Genomic DNA, 21382 nt, shown 5'->3' on the forward strand with positions numbered 1-21382 from the left:
ACAGTTTGTCACTCGCTGAGCAGGAAGTGCTCTGCACCGCCCCTGACAGAGCGGCTCCTTTCCAAGGTACATTTCGCTTCAGCATGAGTAGGGGGAGGTGCAGGCAATGAGAATGCCACAATTGGCATGCAGAGGAAGGTCACTGACTACCCTTCAGAGGGTGCTGTTGACTCTCCCGGTGGGCTGATCCTCCCCACGAGCTGGGGCAGAAAGGGAACCCCTGGCCCTGCCCCTCCTTGCCCCCTTGTGCACCTATTGTGCATCTCTAGGTTTGTTGTGCAGAGGGTGCGATTGTGCCAGGCCCTTACATTGGTTGCACATGGGAGGAAAGTTTCTTGTGCTCTCCTTCCTCATGTTAACACACATAAGGGCCACGAACAATCTCTGCCATAAATAGCCCAGATAAGAAGGTCAGCGGAGGGGGTCAGAGGAGGACTTCTGCTTCCATCGAGGCAAAACATGGCAGGTGTGCAATGTATTAGGTGGTTAGTGCATAGGACTGTGGGGTCAGGGCTCCTGGGTTCTCTTCCCAGCTCCAGGAGCATGTGCAGTGTAATGGTTAAAGCAGAGGATGGAGAGTCAGGCACCTGGGTTCTGTGGCTGATTCTGCCATTGAATCACCTTCCTGTAGCTCAGTTTCTCCTCTTGTAAAATCTGCGGAAATAATACTGCTCTGCCTCAGAAGGAGGAAGTGTGAGGGTTAGTGAATTAATGTTTGCAAAGCCCTTTGAGGCACACTCAGGTGAGAGGAGCTCTCCACGTTCAGTTCATGGTTAGCACAGTTTGCTTTGTAGATGTCTGGGAAAGGTTTTGCTTCTGCGTGTTCACATTTTCCCTGTTGAATTTCTTGGTGCTGGCTTGTTGGAGTGCACTGCCCTCATTACACTGACTGTCACTGGAATCTCAAACCTCACAGTATTTCTGCTGGAAAAACCCTGTTTTCAGCCTTATATTATTCTTCCAGGTTTTTCACTGATGTTTCCCCTGCTCGGTGTTTTTGCTGTTTAGCCATTGTCAAGCTTCTAGGAAATGTAGTTGACAAAGAGTTGGTGAAGTGTAACCAGCCTGCACACCTTTAATTTGAAGCCTTTCTTTTATTATTCATAACTGCATAAATCCAGGGAAAGCAGCATCAGGCCATGTTCAGAAATTGGGCTCCTTGCCTTAAGGTGTGTAGAAGAGAAAAATATTTATGAATACTATGGTGTAAATCCAGGTAGCTCTATTAATTTTATACTCTAGCTGAGGATTTGGCCTATTACACATTTTAGGATAAATTTTTTGTTAATTCTTCTCTGTTTGTTGCACCTTAGATATGAAAACAACATTGGGCCCAATTCTCATTCACGCTAAGACCTTTTCACATATCTCTGAGGCACATCATAATTGGCGGCAGATCCTTAGCTGGTGTAAAGTGTCATAATGCCATTGAAATCAGTGGAGCTATGACAATTTATTAACAGGAGATTTGCCCCCTGAACCCAAACTCTGCTAGGAGGGCTGCTGGTTAGTGCTCAGGATGATTCTCTTTCCTTGGTGTTGTTCTAGGCCATCAAAATCAACCCCAGCAAAACACATGTGACAGGAGCTGAAGTGTTCTTCTCCCCAGCCTCACTTTTCATTCTCGGGTTGTTGGCCACTTTTGGAAACCCTCTGACTATAATGGGTCCGAGGGGAGAAGTGAAAGGACAGACTAACAAAGGGCCTTCGGAGTACTTTACTCTCTTCTCTTTTGTTCTGATGTTAGTATCAGAGTCATCACTCACATGGTCAGACACAAAATCAGAAATGAAGTGGATTATGAGATTATGCTTGGAGCAAATCCTGCCACCATAATCTTACCTGTAATCTGCAGGTCTCCCATTTTACCTCCTTTCTATTTTAACCCTGAACTCTGGATGCCCCAGTTGGGATCCCATCACTGGCTCTTCCTCATTGGCTGGATTAGGACTTGCTGCATACTTAAATGTCAGGTCCTTGTTTGAAGAGGGTTTTGCGATTTTAAATTCACTTTAGGAAGTGTGAAACTCTCTCTGGAGGGGTGCCTTTTTGCAGCTCTATGACCCATGACAGTGAACTAGAAAAATCTTGCACTTGGGTGTTTGGGTTCTCTAATTAGTGTAACTCCTGTGACATCAGCTGATTTGGAAACTTTAAGACAAAAAGTAGAATTGAAAAAAAAAACCAAAAACCAAGCAAACCCCCATCAACCGAGAAGGAGAAGTCTACAAAATTTCCATTCTTCCTGAAAAAAACGTGACCACCTCTTTGTGTGGAAATGGGGAACATGGATGGGAAATCCGTGGAAGAACTGAGTGCCACCGAGTGTCACCAATGGTATAAGAAGTTCATGACGGAGTGTCCCTCAGGCCAGCTCACCCTGCACGAGTTCAAGCAGTTTTTTGGTTTGAAAAATCTGAGTCCAGCATCAAACAAATACGTTGAGCAAATGTTTGAGACATTTGACTTTAATAAGGTAAATATTACCATCCCTATTTAATATGTATGTGCCTGTGGATATGTATGTGTTTGTGTGTGTGTATGACTAGGGTTCCATAGGTACTCTGATAATACAAATAAAAAGAATATATAAATATGGCCTGTCTTTCCATTGCCTTACATGTTATGTAGTCATTTACACCCATGTAAAGGGCCAACTGGGTGTAAAACACTATCAAATCCAAATTCTCCACTCTCCAAAACCAGTTTTGGTAGCATTTTGCACCTACTTTGCACTCATATTGCACAGGCCTAAATGTCTGAACAATTTGCAAGATGGTAGAGAATCAAGGTCATATAAATATATTTATGTGAAAGTATTTGACATGAATGTCCCGTATGACTCTGTTATATGAATGCAGGTAAAAGAAAAGGGAATCTTTCCAAAACAAATGTTCCATCTTTTTTAGTTTTAAATTATTTGAATTGTAGGTATTTCTGTTTAATACAACTTTAAAAGAATTATTTTAGCTGCTGGTTTCTAATCCCTTGAAAGTAAACTACCTTTTAATCCCAAACTGTCTAATGTCACGGCAGTAAAAAGAAATTGAGTCAAAAGTGCCACATTCATTTGATGGAGCAACAGTAAGTTCCACATCCACTCAGTATGGCATGTTCCATGGCTTAGGGCAAAGATGAAATTTGTTTATTGTTGATTTCTATGTTTATTATTGTTGGATTTGTTTTATTATACAGCTGTGTTTTTCTTGTGCTGGTCTTCTCTTTTTGCAGCTTTTAAAAATGTCTAATTACTTGCTCCTGCTAAATTCGTTCATGATTGTCACAAGGTGCTGTTAGGAGCAAAAGCACCAAATGACTCATTGAGGCTTTGGGTAGAGCAATTGCTACTAATGGATGCTGTGCTTTGTCATAGGAACCGATCTTGTTCCCACTGAAATCAGTAGCTAAATGTCCACTGTCTTCAGAGGGAGAAAGACCTGATCTTTAAGATTATTTTTTAACAGTGTCCTTTATGGGCCTGATCCAAAGCCCATTCAAGTCAATGGAAAGACTTGCATGGGCTATATCAGGCCATATTTGGAAAACATTTGTTATTATCCAGAATCACTTCCTTGGCTGCCATGTCTGCATCCAGTGATTGGCTGAAAGATCCCTCGATATGCAGGCCTCGAGTCATTACTGCATGGCCAGTCTTATGCCGACACAAGTTCATTGGCTTCAGTGGAGTTACACCCACATAATTCTCTGTGTAAAGCAGGAGTGAATCAGGCCCATCAACTTGTAAGGAGCTTTCAGCAGGAAATGAAATGAAAAGAATTGCTATCTAGGCATAACTAACTAGTCTCTGTTACACTGATATAAATCCGGAAATGACATCACTAGAGTGATTCTGGATTTGCCTGTCTTCAGGGTGTTTACTGATGCGCCTCACCATGGTATCTGTTCACCTTCCATATAGAACAGATTGGCAGTGGTGGAGGCCTTAGTGGCTCTTCCCCCTTTTCAGGATAAGAAAGCGGTGCGTAAGGTAGCTTTATTTATTTAAGAGGGTTTATTTGGGTCTAATTGACTGCGTAATGGCATGGCCCTATCAATAGTTGGCTTTCTGTTTATCTATCAGACCTGAAGAAGAGCTCTGTGTAAGTTCAGAAGTTTGTCTCTCTCATCAGCAGAGGTTGGTCCAATAAGATATTACCTCACGCACCTTGTCTGTTTCACAAACTGCCATTCATAACATCCATCACCCCTTGCTGAGGTTTCATTTCATCCCAATAGTTTGTGTCTAAAATTCAACCCAGTGCAGAAAACGTGAGTTCTGTCCACTGCTGAAATCCTTGACCTAGGGCTTAACTGAGATTTAAGTGTCACCTAAGCCTTGTGCAGGCCATCTGGTCAGGAATTAATTTCACCCACACAGAAAGCTCTCAGTAGGTGAAATACAGGAGATTACTGTCCAGGCTGCATAGAATGGGACCCCTGCAGAGCTGACTGTTGAAAAGTGCGTTGAACTCCAAGGTGGGAAGAGACATCTTTGGAGCCTCCTTGCACCTTGCAGGAGCATGTCTGCCATTCAGTACTGTGGAATAAAGCAGATGCTCTGTTCTTTAACTGGGCCCCCAGAGCAGTGGGCTGATTCCATGACAGTACATGGCCTGTACTTCCCAAGGAATTACCATTGCTTTGTACAATGTGCCATTTTTCACTTGAAATATGTTTGGGAGTATGCCTTGTGGCAGTTTAAGAAGTTGTGACTGTCAAAGATCAATACCTAGAGCCAGGACGGTGACTAGCAAGCTCCCTCCTGCATAGCGCTGCTGCAAATACACCTGTCCTGACCTGTAACTTCCCCTGAACTAAGCCCCTCCAGCTGAATGTACCCAACTGTAGTGTGGGGCAAATGTAACTAAGTAGAAAAATGAGGCTAAAAGCCCTTTCCTGTTGTGGCCTGACCAAGTGTGAACCCAGGTTTCCAGAGGGAAAAGATTACAGCGCAAGACCCCATTCTACATGCTCTTTGTGAATTCTCTTCTCCCCTTGACGTCTGCATGCAAATCCCATTAGCAGTGAAAAGAATTACATATGCACATGGATGGGATAACGTTGGGTGACACATCAGATTTCATCTGGATAAGCCTGTTCTTCTTTGCTTCCTGAGATATAACTGTATGGCATAAAGAGATTCTCATAGCACAGAATAGCTCTCTCTGTTTAATTAACCTCTAAACCCAGCAGATACTCTGAGATCCATTACAATCTACATACCACACAGACTATGCTGACAGCTTGTGCCACACGCTCTCAAAGAAACTGTGGAACCACCTGATCAACATCCTCTACAGCAAACAGGGAAAGATTAAGAATGAGCTCTCAAAACTGGATACTCTCATAAAAAAACAACCTTCCACACAAACTTCCCCGTGGCTGGACTTTACAAAAACTAGACAAGCCATTTACAGCACACACTTTGCTTCTCTACAAAAGAAAAAGGACACTAAACTATCTAAACTACTACATGCCACAAGGGGCCACAACCGTGGTTCCCTGAACCCACCCAGCAATATTGTTAATCTATCCAACTATACTCTTAGCCCAGCAGAAGAATGTGTCCTATCTCGGGGCCTCTCCTTCTGCCCCTCCACCCCCACGAACATGATACAGTTCTGTGGTGACCCAGAAACCTATTTTTGACGCCTCCATCTCAAGGAATATTTCCAACACACCTCTGAACAACATACTAACCCACAGAGACCTTCCTACCAACATTACAAAAAGAAGGATTCTGGGTGGACTGCTCCTGAAGGTCGAAACAACAGACTGGACTTCTACATAGAGTGCTTCCACGGACGTGCACGGCCTGAAATTGTGGAAAAGCAACATCACTTGCTCCATAACCTGAGCGGTGCAGAACACAATGCCATCCACAGCCTCAGAAACAACTCTGACATCATAATCAAAAAGGCTTACAAAGGAGGTGCTGTTGTCATCATGAATAGGTCGGAATATGAACAAGAGGCTTCTAGGCAGCTCTCCAACACCACTTTCTACAAGCCATTTCCCTCTGATCCCACTGAGGGTTACCAAAAGAAACTACACCATTTGCTCAAGAAACTCCCTGAAAAAGCACAAGAACAAATCCGCACAGACACACCCCTGGAACCCCGACCTGGGGTATTCTATCTGCTACCCAAGATCCATAACCTTGGAAATCCTGGATGCCCCATCATCTCAGGCATTGGCACCCTGACAGCAGGATTGTCTGGCTATGTAGACTCCCTCCTCAGGCCCTACACTACCAGCACTCCCAGCTGTCTTCGAGACACCACTGACTTCCTGAGCAAACTACAATCCATCGGTGATCTTCCTGAAAACACCATCCTGGCCACTATGGATGTAGAAGCCCTCTACACCAACAGTCCACACAAAGATGGACTACAAGCCATCAGGAACAGTATCCCCGATAGTGTCACGGCAAACCTGGTGGCTGAACTTTGTGACTTTGTCCTCACCCATAACTATTTCACATTTGGGGACAATGTATACCTTCAAATCAGCGGCACTGCGATGGGTACCCGCATGGCCCCACCTTATGCCAACATTTTTATGGCTGACTTAGAACAACGCTGCCTCAGCTCTCGTCCCCTAATGCCCCTACTCTACTTGCGCTACATTAATGACATCTTCATCATCTGGACCCATGGAAAAGAAGCCCTTGAGGAATTCCACCATGATTTCAACAATTTCCATCCCACTATCAACCTCAGCCTGGACCAGTCCACACAAGAGATCCACTTCCTGGACACTACGGTGCTAATAAGCGATGGTCACATCAACACCACCCTATACCGGAAACCTACTGACCGCTATTCCTACCTACGTGCCTCCAGCTTTCATCCAGACCACACCGCACGATCCATTGTCTACAGCCAAGCTCTGCGATACAACCGCATCTGCTCCAACCCCTCAGACAGAGACAAACACCTACAAGATCTCTATCAAGTGTTCTTACAACTACAATACCCACCTGCTGAAGTGAAGAAACAGACTGACAGAGCCAGAAGAGTTCCCAGAAGTCACCTACTACAGGACAGGCCCAACAAAGGAAATAACAGAACACCACTAGCCGTCACCTTCAGCCCCCAACTATAACTTCTTCAACGCATTATTAAGGATCTACAACCTATCCTGAAGGACGACCCATCACTCTCACAGATCTTGGGAGACAGGCCAGACCTTGCTTACAGACAGCCCCCCAACCTGAAGCAAATACTCACCAGCAACCACACAACAGAACCACTAACCCAGGAACCTATCCTTGCAACAAAGCCCATTGCCAACTGTGTCCACATATCTATTCAGGGGACACCATCATAGGGCCTAATCACATCAGCCAGACCATCAGAGTGTCGTTCACCTGCACATCTACCAATGTGATGTATGCCATCATGTGCCAGCAATGCCCCTCTGCCATGTACATTGGCCAAACCGGACAGTCTCTACATACAAGAATAAATTTACACTAATCAGACGTCAAGAATTATAACATTCAAAAACCAGTTGGAGAACACTTCAATCTCTTTGGTCACTCGATTACAGACCTAAAAGTGGCAATACTTCAACAAAAAAACTTCAAAAACAGACTCCAACGAGAGACTGCTGAATTGGAATTAATTTACAAACTGGATACAATTAACTTAGGCTTGAATAGAGACTGGAGTGGATGGGTCATTACACAAAGTAAAACTATTTCCCCATGCTTGTCCCCCCCACCCCCCACTGTTCCTCAGATGTTCTTGTCAACTGCTGGAAATGGCCCACCTTGATTATCACTACAAAAGTTCCCCTCCCACCCCCCCGCTCCGCTCTCCTGCTGGTAATAGCTCACCTTACGTGATCACTCTCCTTGCAGTGTGTATGGTAACACCCATTGTTTCATGTTCTGTGTGTATATAAATCTCCCCACTGTATTTTCCACTGCATGCATCCGATGAAGTGAGCTGTAGCTCACGAAAGCTTATGCTCAAATAAATTGGTTAGTCTCTAAGGTGCCACAAGTTCTCCTGTTCTTTCTGAGATCTTGTTGATTATTAACACATTGTGCATCTGCAAATTTAAAAATTACCACATTTGGGGTGGAGGTGTTTGGGGCGGAGGTGTTTGGGGCAACTAAAACGAACTGCTGCTTGCATTCAAAATGCACTGGAGAGAGAGCGCAAGCCTTGACCTCTGCTAGTTTCACATAGAGCCGTTGAACTCTAGGTCCTTATGTTTGTTTGGTTTGCATATTTATTCAAATTTGGAAAATGCAGCAGGACACAGAAAACCTGATCCAGAGCAGATGCAATTCACCCTTGTGCAGGGGGACCGGCACAAGGCATAGGCACCAGGTAAGCCTGCAAAATAGATCTTTAAGTGGAACTTAAGTGTTGCCGATCCCCTGGGCTGGCCTTGGCATGGGGGCGAATGTCCCCCCAGAGAACCCTTGTTTTGCTGAAATGCAGAGGAAATCTTTGATGCCTGATTTTTTTTTTCCCCTCCACCAAATTAGGCCTCCTCGATCAAAAATAGCACCCTGCACTTTTGAGGTTCAGGCTCCATTTGCTCCAGCAAAACTTGACTTTGGCTTTTGTTTTGTTGTGTCCTTCTGGGTACCAGGCAAGAATGAATTACCAGCACGACTCTTGATTGTTTGAACAGCCTGGGCTTCCATTTGAAATAGTTAAAAATACATGAACTTAATTAAATTTGAAAAATAAATGTCTAAATTAAAAAAAGAAATGTTTTCCCAAACGACACACAACTGGGTTTCCCAATTCTCATCACTGCTATTGGAGAGAAATCACTACAGTTTGTTGTATAATAATATTTATTCGTAGTATTTATTAGTAAAGTAATAATTCATCTGAACGTATTTAGTTTTTTTTACCAAATGATTTGGTTAAATGGGAAGGATAGTCTAATGGTTACAGCCCTTAGAGACCTGAGTTCAATTCTCTACTCCACCCCAGACTGGGGTAAGTCACTTAGTCTGTCAGTGCTCAGTTCTCCATCTGTAGAATGGGGATAATAGCACCACCAGACCTCACAGAGACGTTGTGAGGATGAATACATGAAAGATTGTGAGGTGCTCAGATACTACAGTGATGGGGGCCAGATAAGTACCATTGATTTCAAAGTGCTTGTACGCTTCTTGGACCAGATCCTCAGCAGGTATAAATTAGCGTCATTTATTGACTTCACAGGAACTACAGCCAGTTTACACCAGTTTAGGATCTGGTCCAGTAGTTAGGGAAAGGTAAGTAATATTATGCCAGTTTTATTACAGAAACGCAGTCAGCTGTTCCAAAAGATACCAGACAGAACCTTTAAAGCTGTCTGTCTGACGCATCCTCACCTCTGATGTAGCCCTGTTCTTGTGCTTTTCAGGATGGCTACATTGATTTTATGGAATACGTGGCAGCTCTGAGCCTGGTCTTGAAGGGAAAAGTGGAACAGAAACTGAGATGGTATTTCAAGCTCTATGATGTGGATGGGAATGGCTGCATTGACAGAGGAGAATTATTGAATATCATCAAGGTGAGCAATTGCTGCTCTGCCTCTCTTTTCTTCAGCCAATAACTGTGTTGCCATAGCACCTTGGATATCAGCCATTAGACAAATGTACAGAGATTGAAAGGCCATAAGAACACATTTCCAAAGGGAGAACTTTCCAAGCCAGAGAGGTAATTGTGCGCCGTCAACTGGCAAATTCGCAAGCATTGGCCAAATCTTTAGTCCACTCACAATACTGGGCAGAAGGACCTTCAGGCTCAGTTAGGCACAAATTGGGAATTACGGCAGTGACTTGTGCCAAGCCTGGTGTGGGCATGCATTGTGCCAGTTGCTCTCCCGCACTGCTGTGCTGATGGACTGGAATTCCCTTGCAGTCCAAGTCCTCAGCCCTCGGCCTCCACACATCTCCCCATGTAACTTCCAGTTCTCACCTGTAGCAATCCCTTCTGTTCCAGTCTGGGCTGTTTAGATACATCAATTTAAGGCTAGGTTGAGACTCGCACTAAGGATTTAAAACAGGATTTCCAGACGTCAAAGGTTTATGAATTATCACAATGTGCCTCTGTAGCTACTTAATCTTTTAATGCATTTAATGTATTTTAAATTGATTTGAATCTTTTAAAAAATATACTGGTTATCCCTTTGAGAACCCAACCCATTGCATGAAAATTTGGTAATTTGTGCTACTCCCCTTTGCTACTCATAGCCCACAGATTCATAAATCTACCCAACATGCTCATTAAATGTTCTCTATGTCCTTCTTTGCCTCCAGGCTATTCGAGCCATTAACCGATGTCACGAAACAATGACAGCTGAGGAATTCACAGACATGGTGTTTGATAAAATCGATATTAATGGAGATGGTAAGGAACTTTATATGCCTGAGAGAGCGCTACTCTAACTTAATGACAGGTTTCAGGGTAGCAGCCGTGTTAGTCTGTATTCACAAAAAGAAAAGGAGTACTTGTGGCACCTTAATAAATAAATAAATTGGTTAGTCTCTAAGGTGCCACAAGTACTCCTTTTCTTTTTGCTCTAACTTGAACACCCTAACCCTAATTTTTCCTGCCAAGTTACTGCAAACTCCTGGAATGCCCAGAAACAGAGCTGTCAAAAATGGATCTGAAAGCATCTGAAAAGCCAGATCTTCAGCTGGGGTATATAGCTGTTGCTCCATTGACATCAGTAAAGCTATGGCCATTTACATCAGCTGAGGATCTGAAGATCTGGCCAAAAAGCTTTAGAGTGCGAGGGGAAATTTAGCCCCCAGTCCTTTTAAATTTTGTTCAAGGTCTCAGCAAACTAAGAAGAAACCGGTACCATCTAACCTGTCCATATCGTCCTCTCCTGTTCCCCCCTTGGCTGAACTCTAGGTGCTTATACATTTCCCACTCTTAATCGTAGAATCATAAGGTTAGAAGGGACTGCAAGGGTCATCTAGTCTAACCCCCTGCCAAGATGCAGGATTTGTTGTGTCTAAACCATCTAAGACAGGTGGCTCCAGCCTCCTTTTGGAACCCTTCAGTGAAGGAGCTTCCCCAGGCATCTGTTCCATTGTCCTACTGTTCTTACAGTTAAGAAGTTTTCCCAGAGATTTAATCCAAATTTGCTATGCTGTAGCTTGAACCCATTGTCTCTTGTCCTGCCCTCTGTGGCAAGAGAGAACAACTTTTCTTCATCTTTTTTGTGGCAGCCTTTCAAGTATTTGAAGACCGCTATCATGTCCCCCCTTAATCTTCTCTTTTCCAAACTAAACATATACCACTTCCTTCAGCCTTTGCTCATATGGCTTGTATTCCATCCCTTTGATCATCTTTGTCACTCACCCCTGGTTTCTTTCCAGTTTCTCTACATCTTTTCTATACATTGGTGACCAAAACTGGACCCAATACTCCAGCTGAGGCCTCACCAGCACCGAGTAGAGCGGTACTATCATCACCTCCCATGACTTGCATGCTATGCCTCTGTTAATGCAACCTAAAATTGCATTTCTTTATTTTGTAACAACATCGCACTGTTGACTCATGTGGAGGTTGTGATCCACCACAACTCCCAGATCCTTCCCAGCAGTGCTGCCGCCAATCCAGTTATCCCCCATTCTGTATTTGTGCATTTGTTTTTTCTCCCCTCAGTATAGCACCTTACATTTGTCTTTGCTGAATTTCATTTTGTTGTCAATAGTTCAGTTCTCCAATTTATCAAGATCCCTTTGAATTTTAGCTCTGTCCTCCAAAGTGTTTGCAACCCCCACCCTCCAGCTTTGTGTCATCTGCTGATTTGATCAGGATGCTCTCTATTCCTACATCCGGGTCATTCATAAAGATGTTAAACAACATCACAGCCGGTACAGATCCCTGTGGAACTCCACTTGAGACCTCCTTCCAATCTAACATCATTCCATTAATAGTTATTCGCTGTTTGCGGTTGTTTAACCAATTAGGTATCTATTTAATGGTAGTTCCGCCAACCCCCCATTTCTCCAGTTTACTTATCAGAATGTCATGTGGGATTGTGTCAAAATGTGCTCTGCTTCTACCAATCCCGAGAGTTTAAACAGTCCCCAAATTCTGCCTCATGAATCTGGCTTTATGTCTAGGGCTTCTGTTTTGGGGGGGAGGGGTTATTAATTTTATTGTTCAGGGTTTACTGTTAGCAATTTTTGAGTTCTATGTAGATGTCCAACAATCGGGGATTTTCGGGGGTGTGAGATTTTTTTCAGGTACTTCCCAAATTTCTTGTCTAAACACGATCTACTTAATTTTTTATAGTATGTATAAAAATGACTTACTTGTTATTTTAAGCTTTGTATCCTCGTTATAGACCCCCCGGGTTTAATGTGTTTGTTCCTCTGTGCACTTTAATGTAGTGCTGTTTCAAACAACACTAAAACCTAAAATTCAAAACCGAAAATCAGAAGCCCTATTTAAACAGTTCCAAAATAAGCATGGGGGTGTAACACCAGCATCTCAAGCTCTTGTCGTAGTGTTTGAATTTAGATGTCCATATTCCCAAAGGCCCAGAATCCACTAGGGGGATTAAGCAGAGGATGAGATTAAGAAAGAGAAACATTTAGCTGAAATGTCAGGATAAACTTCTGGAGTGAGTTATGCACTCCGCTGGGAAGAGTCTCCCAACAGAACTGGTAGAAACCCTTTGACTGCGGAGATTTAAAACGATACTGGAAACTTTTAGAGAACGGTCCTAGACTGCCTGGCAGGGAGATAGGCTCCTTTTTTTTATCTCTCTCCTTCAGTAAATAAATCCTGTTGGTTCCAGATTGTATTTCTAGTGCTAGTTTTGATCGATAAGGCCTTAATGGTGTAGGACTTTGCCCCTCTACTCGTGACATACTGATACAGGTGCGATCAGAGGAACTCAAGCTGGACAGAACAAGGAGATCCCAATAACACAGAACAAGGAGTAATGGTCTCAAGTTGCAGTGGGGGGGTTTAGGTTGGATATTAGGAAAAACTTTTTCACTAGGAGGGTGGTGAAGCACTGGAAGGGCTACCTTGGGAGGTGGTGGAATCTCCTTCCTTAGAGGTTTTTAAGGTCAGGCTTGACAAAGCCCTGGCTGGGATGATTTAGTTGGGGATTGGTCCTGCTTTGAGCAGGGGGTTGGACTAGATGACTTCCTGAGGTCCCTTCCAACCCTGATATTCTGTGATTCTATGACACCCCTCTTTCAAAAGGAGAGGGAACTGGCCATTGATGGTTCTCTGTGAGAGGCCTGCAGCCCTCAGACAGGCTTCCCCTCCGCTGGTCTGAAATGGCCCTGTGGTCTACTGTCCTTCAGGGCACACTGCAAGCTGCTTCTGTTCACAGAGGCTGGGAAGGAGGTGGGTTTTGAGAGCGATTGGAGCTGTGAAGAGGAGTGGCGTGGCTTTGAGGTCGTGCAAGTAGTTTAATTTTATTTGGCAGGGGGCCGAGAACCATGGCTAGGCCCTTTCTTATGTTGTGTCTACATAATTCCTCTGGGCCAGATTCAAGGCCCATTGAAGTCAGTGGAAATGGGGGCAGGATTTAACAGAACCCTCTTTGCATCTGTTCCGGCAAACAGGTGAGCTCTCCTTGGAGGAGTTCATGGAGGGAGTACAGAAGGACGAGGTGCTCCTTGATATCCTCACCCGGAGCTTGGACCTGACGCACATTGTCAAGATGATCCAGAATGATGGGAAGAACCCGCAGGGCTCGGAGCAGACGGGAGAGGCGGCTGAATAGAAATTTACAAAACTCTTTTATTTTATTGTCTAACGTTATTAAAAATTGGGGTGGGGGTAGGGAAATTGGCGAGCTGTGCTACTGCCACGGTGATAAGAGCATCCTATGTTAGAATATCACCCTAGCAGGGGAGTCAGGAGCTCCTCTAAATATGTCAAACCAATTGTGTACGCAGTTAATTGTGAGGCCAACGCAGACCAGCAGTGACAAGAGCCTCTGGGCGTTGGGCTGCCCAGGGAGCAGATGCAACCACTGCTGCCTCTGTAAAAGAGAGGGACCAGACTTTAAAGAGAGCGAGCTGCCGAGCTGGCTCATTGCTCTAGAATCAAATGATGCTGGGGACTTCCCGAATGGTGCCACCTGGGTCCTTTGCCAGCTGGGTGCCTCTGAATGTTGCTGCTGCTATGTAGGGAGAGAAGTGAAGAATGTGTTCCAGGAAGGCGAGAGCAGGATCACATAATACTTTCAGAAGGTGCATTGCTGAGTGACCACTGTGGAAATTCATCTCTGTGCAAAGCGCCCCACAAGGTCTTCATGCCACTTAAGTCTTAGGGTCAGAACCTAACTCCATTGAAGCCAAGGACAAAACCCTCTGATTTCAAAAGGAGCAGCACCTGGCTCTTAATGGGAGCTTAACCCCTGGGGGAGGCCTGCTGTAAGCACTGGGCAGGTGAAGTAGGACTGCAAAGGCACTCTGCCCAGGGGTGAATTTCCCACTCTGAGAGTAGAGTGATAACCACAGCTATGTGACCTATATGGAAATCGGTATGTGAAAAACACAGGTGACCTTCCAAGGACTTTGCAGAGTTCAGTTCATAACGAACAGCTTTTCTGTCAGTCAAATCAGCACAGACTCCATGGTTACTGCGGGAGTTCAAAACAAATAGGCAATAAGGGTGCAATTTGGACCTGCGCAGGAGCCCACAAAAAAAGACTCAGGGCACCCCTTAAATCCTTAACACGTGTTAAATGGCAACATGGGCATCTGTGGACCCACTGTGCTGGGGTCAATTGCACCCTAGCTGAACAGAGCAAACCCCTGGCAAACCCCGCTCTGGTTAGGCCTGTGTATGTGTGTGTTTGGGGAAAGGGAACTAGGTCATACTTAGAGGTGTTTTAAAATATAGTAGTGATGATTTTTCTCTCAGAGAAAAAGCAAAGACACACGTGCGCTCACTGAGAAGTATCCCAAGTAACATATATGACAGGGAAACAGATATTTTTGATAGAATCGTTTTTCTCCTTATTATGTCTTTGAAAGGAATGAAACGGAGCTCATCGTAAACTGGAGCATAAGCAAATTGTATGGAGTGAAATGGTATCAATGAGTCACTTCACAACTCAAATTATAGGGTGAAATTCAGGGCACTTGGGCGCAGCTTGAATCCATCGTAAGCCCACCGAATAGACTGTAAGTGGTGCATGGGCCTTTTGCTAACTTTCCTCTTGTGGTGCATTTCAACCATAGTGAAATCTGCCCAGAGTGACAGGGTTCTGTGGAGGAAAAATTGACTCTAAGAGTGTCCAGTCTAATCTCTTTTGCTTTGACCCACTATAACTCCCTGAAAGCGGGAATTCCAGAACAGCTGGAGAAATGATCTGGATCTTCTCTTTCCATATGTATTTTGAGACAGCTGCCCTTTGGTGGTAGCTCTGATGCTTGCACGGAAGCAGAAGAACCCCATGGTTATGTCGCCCATCCTTTGGTTTGAGGCTATCTTTAAACTAAAGGCAATGGAAGGTTAAAAAAACCAACAACATGAGCGAGAAAAAAGGAGTGTTGGCAGCTGTGACTTTTTGTCTTCCTTTTAAAATGTTAAAAACATAAATGTGCCTTTTTACTCCTGTCTGAACTATTCACACACACGTCTGCATGGCTCTGTTTCTCCATGAAGGAATTTGAAAGGTCAGCAATGGCAGTGACTTGAAAGGTAATGTCTTGTCATGCGTCTGTAGAAATACTCCTGCATGTCTCATCTGTACAGAAAGAACAACGTATAGTGTCCACTCTTTGGTGTGGCGGTTCAATGATGAGACAGAACACAGATTTATTCAAGCAAGCAAGCTGGTCAGCTGAAATGGGCTGCTGCCTGTCAGCTTTCCACCTTCCCTTTTATTATATTTCTCCCCCCTGCGCATTACCTACTTCCACCGCAAAGAGACACAACAAAGGAATGCATGACTTTGATTAATATTCTTATTTTTCAGCCTCTATCTACTACAATCCTAATTCTCAGGCCTTGAGGCCAGGCCAAGGAAGCTTCCCACGATTACTGTCCTTAATTAACTTCCCAGGGTTCATATCTGGTCCTCGTCCTTGGACGGAGCAATGTGTTGCTCCTACACAACGGTCAGGGTGTGCCCTGACTGTTTCCAGGTGGATGGACTAAACATGAGCCTTCATCTCCCCATTTTTTGTTTAATTATACTCGGCCATCTCATGGTAGCCGTCAATTTGCTTTTGCAAGCAATTTAACTCCCAAACAGACAAGGACATAACTCGGGGAGCTTGCCAGGGCGAATCTCTACAAAGCCTTAGCAAAGAGGGAATACATTGTACACAGCAGCAGCAAAAAATAAGCCCAATGATTATAAACACAGCATAACCAAAAAGTTGTCGCAGCCAGCCTAGAGATGGCTTGTACTAGTGCAGTTAACCACACGCGCACAGGTGACATCGTTGGCCCCGGCCGGGTACGGTGTGTGGAGGGATATAGCCGTGTGAGGCAAGGTATAGTTGGCCGGGCCCCAATTAGCCATGCCAGAGTACTGGGAAGAGAGATTCGCGTAAGCAGCGAGCATCGTCTCATTCCCTATCTCCTCAGGGTGATGACATACTGGAATAAGGCATGTACCTAACAATTCTCCGGCTGCTACAGAATCAGACAAACAAAAGTGGGTAACATTTGCTATTGAAGCCAATCTTTCCCATATGTTATATGTCATTCGGGCCCGTAACGGGGGAAGCGCTTCCGAGCCAACCCCTACAGGAAATAGCAGGCACAAAAAGCATACAATCAGTACAGAATTAGCAGTGATTTGGGCGAGAATCGCCACAAACAAAGTCTCAGGAGTCTCTGGCTGTTGATTTGCCGCCAGTCTTCGTTGAGCCGCCGCGACCAATGCTTTTACTGCTCCACATGTCACGGGCTGGCTTGGGGCGCTACGCCTCTTCCGTTTCCGTCCCGCCGTTGTTGACCCGGGAGGCACCGCGTTCTCCTCCAAGGTCAGCTGAAACTCCGGTATGGGGTTCGGCAGCCCCTGGCGCCATGCCATGCTGTTTCAGTGCCGGTCGCACACACCGGGCTGGAACCCACAACGGTCCTGCAGGGAGAGACACCGCAGCATATCCCCGACCCCAAGTGATTAGAGGTACTGGGCCCAGCCACTGCGGATCAGGCAGCTGACGGTAAAAGACACGCGGTCTTTCCAGTACCTCAGATTTGTGAAAATGCCGATCCGCGGGGGTCTGCTGATCTGCGTTCAGCGTTAAATTATTTAAAGTAAACAAAAGGATATGCATTTGTTGTTGAATGTCTCCTAAGGTTCGGAGACGCAGCTCCCCTTGTTTTAATTGTTTATCAAGCAAGGTTTTGAGCGTGCGATTGGCACGTTCAACAATGGCTTGGCCCGTGGAATTATAAGGGATCCCGTGTTTAAGACGGACGTCCCATCGGGCACAAAAGGTGGAGAGGGCTGTGGAGCAGTAGGCTGGGGCGTTATCTGTTTTAATCTGGCTTGGGCGACCCATAACAGAAAAACAGGCTAGCAAATGGTGAATCACTTTGGCAGTGGCTTCCCCACGCTGTGGGGTTGCCCAGAGAAATCCCGAATAAGTATCAACAGAAACATGTAAAAAGGAATAGGGGCGGAATTGTGGCACGTGAGTGACATCCATTTGCCACAGCTGATTCGCTGCGGTACCTCTGGGATTAACGGCATAAGAAAAGGTAGGGGCAGCAGCGGCACAGTGGGGGCAGGAACGAACAATGGAACGTGCATGATCAGTAGGAATGTGAAACTGCCGGGCCAAAACAGAGGCAGACTGATGAAAAAAGGCATGGCTTTCAATGGGGTCAGAAAAAAGGGAATTTACCTGACCACGTAGCGCGCGATCGGCGCGCGCATTGCCCTCAGTGAGTGACCCAGGCAAAGGGGTATGACTGCGAATGTGAGCAACAAAATAAGAAAAATTACGAGTGGAAATAAGATATTGCAAAGACAAAAATAGGCGAAGGAGGTCCGCATCGACCTGAGGGGTAATGAGGGCAAGGGGTAAATGATCAATCACTTGATAAACATAATGGGTATCCACAATTAAATTAAAGGGACAATCAGCAAAAAATTGAAAGGCCAAAATAACAGCAGCCAGTTCCGAGCGCTGCGCGGAACGCTGAGGCAGTGTAAAATGAGAATGCCAGCGAGGGGGGTCACCGGATTGATAGGTGACAACACCTCGATGTGGAGAGCCATCAGTAAAAAGAGTAACAGCAGAAACAATGGGTTGAGAGTGGCTAAGACGATGAACAATTAGAGGCACCTTTTGGGTAATTACCAACCGAGGATCTTTTGGGGGATTATAAGAAATTTCTCCCACATAATCACAAAGAGCAACCTGCCAAGCCAAAGAGGTGTGGCACAAGGAATCAAATTCACTACGGGACAAGGGGAACACAATATCAACTAAATCAGTGCCAGTGAGTTGCACTGCACGGTGGCGGGCTTTACGAACAAGATCAGACAGGGCATCTAGATATGGGTAAATATTCCGAGGAGGAGTGGAGGAGAGGTACAGCCACTCTATGATAGAGACGGCTGTATTCGTACGGGGTACAAACAGAGCCGCAGTGGGCGTATGAGGGGTGGCAAGAAGACTCAACCGTAGGGGACGGACCTCAGGGGGTCTGTCCACAAACTGCTGACTCAATGCTGCATTAATTTGTCGAATGCAGGCAATGTGCTCTTCAGTGATGGCAATAACTGCACCCGGTGCTCAGGCTCCACGTAGGAGCTCGAACAACGGCTGCAGCATTGAGGTGGGGAGACGAAAATAGGGCCGAATCCAATTTAAATGACCCAAAATCTGTTGTAATTTAACAAGGGTTAGGGGTTGAGGTAGAGTTAGTGCCGGACGAACCGGAGCAGCATAGGTTTGTAAAACCTTATGGCCGAGGTAGTGGTAGGGATAAGAGCGTTGGATTTTTTCTGGTGCCACCAACAGGCCATTTTGGCCAAGAATTTGAGACAAAGATTCAATCTGTTGTTCCGTGACCTGGGGACCACTAAACAAAATGTCATCCATATAATGGTAGACCTTTAGCATAGGGTACCGGGCACGAAAAGGGGTGAGAGCCCGATCCACAAAAAGCTGACACAAGGTTGGACTATTTTGCATTCCCTGGGGTAAGACCTTCCACTGATACCTTTGAGAGGGTTGCTGATTATTATATTGTGGCACCGTAAACGCGAATTTTTCGCGATCTTGTGGGCAAAGGGGGATGGTGAAAAAACAATCTTTTAAATCTAACACACAGAGCTGATCGGTTTGAGGAATTAAATTTGGATTTGGTAAGCCAAACTGCAAGGGGCCCATAGGTTGGATGCGTTTATTTATTTCCCTTAAATCATGTAACAGCCGCCAAGCACCAGATTTTTTCTTAATAACGAACACCGGGGTGTTCCAGGGACTAGTAGAGCTCTCCAAGCGCTGTGCCTGCAAATGCTGCTGCACAAGCGAATGAAGCGCTTTCAGCTTTTCTAGAGGGAGGGGCCACTGGTCAATCCAGACAGGCTCTAAGGATTGCCATACCAAGGGCAATGCGGAGGGCAATGTGGGTGAGGGAGGGTTTTGAGCCATCAGATATTAATATCGAGGGTGGTGTCCAGCTTTGTAAGTAAATCACGGCCCCAAATATTGAGGTGGACAGGGAGCACAAAAGGGCGGATAGTAGCAAGGGTACGGCCTCCCGGTTTAGAGACTGTGACCCAAGACAAACTCTGTCGCCCGGGTTTACTACCCCCGATCCCCCACAACTCTTTAGAAGGAACCGTAGGCCAACTAACTGGCCACTCCGGATCACGAATCACCGTAACGTCAGCTCCAGTGTCCACCAGCCCTGTGAAGGGAACATCATTTAAGAGAAGTGTTAACTGAGGTTTCGAGGGGCGGACTGACATTGTCAGAGCAACAAGTGGAGAGGACGTGCTGTGAGACGGCGAGTGAGACAACGTTGATCCAAAGCCGCCTCCGCCCCGAGTTCGATCCTCGGCAGCTGGCACCTGATAGGGGACTAAAATCAATTGTGCAATTGATCGTCCACGCGGGAGCGACTGTGGAAGATGAGTCCACACCTGAACCTTAATAATGCCGGTGTAATCGGCATCAATGACCCCGGGGATGACAAAAAAGCCCTGTTTCCCAGCATGAGAGCGAGGGAGAACGAGACCCACAAAGCCGGCAGGGAGAGGTCCCGTCACCTGGGTAGGTATGGCGCAGACCTCCCCTGGCAGCCGAAAATCAGTGTCCTCCTGCATGATCAAATCAAGCCCTGCACTTCCAGCAGTCGCCGCCCTCATAGAGTCTATGGATTTTAAGGCAGAGGAACGGTTGTCTGAGTGGGAAACACCCCCGTTTGGCCCTGGGTTCGGGGGGAACCCGTCGCGCGGTTTCCCGACCCGCTACGACACTGATTAGCCCAGTGATAGCCCTTCTGACACTTGGGGCACTTCTTTGAGGGTCGAGCGGGTGCCTTTGATGAGCGGCACTCCCGCTGAAAGTGACCCTCCTTACCACAGCGGTAACAACGCTTCCCCTCCCTCCCGGTTTTTCTCAGGGCGGCAGCCAGAACTCCAGCCTTATGGGCTTGTGTGCCGATGTTCTGGCATGCCCGTAGCATGTCTGAGAGCTCTAAAATGCCAGAGGCTTGCGCCGTCTGGAGGGCACGGCGGCAATCCTCGTTCGCATTCTCAACCGCCATTTTTAACAGGATCTCCTGAGCTGCCGCAGCATTATCCACCTGTCGGAGGATAGCCTCCTGCAATCTGTTGGTAAAATCCAGAAAGGACTCTGATGCACCCTGACGGATACTGACAAAGCTTTTTGTAGGCTTGCCTGAATCCGGGACCTTCCGGAAAGCATGCTGGGCGCAGGTGGAAATGAGGGGGAAGAGGGCCTGAGGGAGTTGAGTCTGCATCTCAACGGTAACAAACTGTCCCTCCCCTGCCAAGTGCTCATAAATAACACCTTCTGCTCTATGAATCTGGGCCTGGCGTTCCGCCTCCTGCCGATACTCACTAAGCCAAATAACATACTGACTGGGTGACAGCATCATGCGCAACAGCGCCTTCCAGTCTTCAGGGATCAAGGAGTACCCACTACCTAGCCCTTCAACGAGACCACGCACAAACGTGCTAGTCAGACCGAACTCGCGAATCGCTTTCTTTATCTCTCTAATCACCGAGTAAGGCAAAGTAACCCAGGTTCCAACCGGGTTGCCCTGGTCGTCATTCTGCCAGGTCACCGGACAAACTGAGACCAGCTCAGCCAGCTCCTCTGCTGTAAGATCTGAGCGAGCCTTCGCTGCGTGAACCATTTGTTGCACCAGCGAAAGCCTCTGAGCAGATGCAGACGACTCCCTGGGGGGCCCCGAAG

General features: G+C 46.0%; 1 protein-coding gene across 1 annotated transcript; it reads left to right on the top strand.

Annotated features, from left to right (window-relative positions):
- The first annotated feature begins 1282 nt into the window (after nt 1-1282).
- Nucleotides 1283-15726, top strand: GUCA1A (guanylate cyclase activator 1A). Its single transcript, XM_007059611.4, has 4 exons — nt 1283-2476; nt 9385-9534; nt 10283-10373; nt 13571-15726. The coding sequence occupies exons 1-4, from the start codon at nt 2279-2281 to the stop codon at nt 13729-13731; spliced, it is 600 nt and encodes a 199-aa protein (XP_007059673.1). The 5' UTR covers nt 1283-2278; the 3' UTR covers nt 13732-15726.
- The last annotated feature ends 5656 nt before the right edge of the window (nt 15727-21382 follow it).

This window comes from Chelonia mydas, chromosome 21 (assembly GCF_015237465.2).
Source record: "Chelonia mydas isolate rCheMyd1 chromosome 21, rCheMyd1.pri.v2, whole genome shotgun sequence".
Classification (NCBI taxonomy): Eukaryota; Metazoa; Chordata; order Testudines; family Cheloniidae; genus Chelonia; species Chelonia mydas.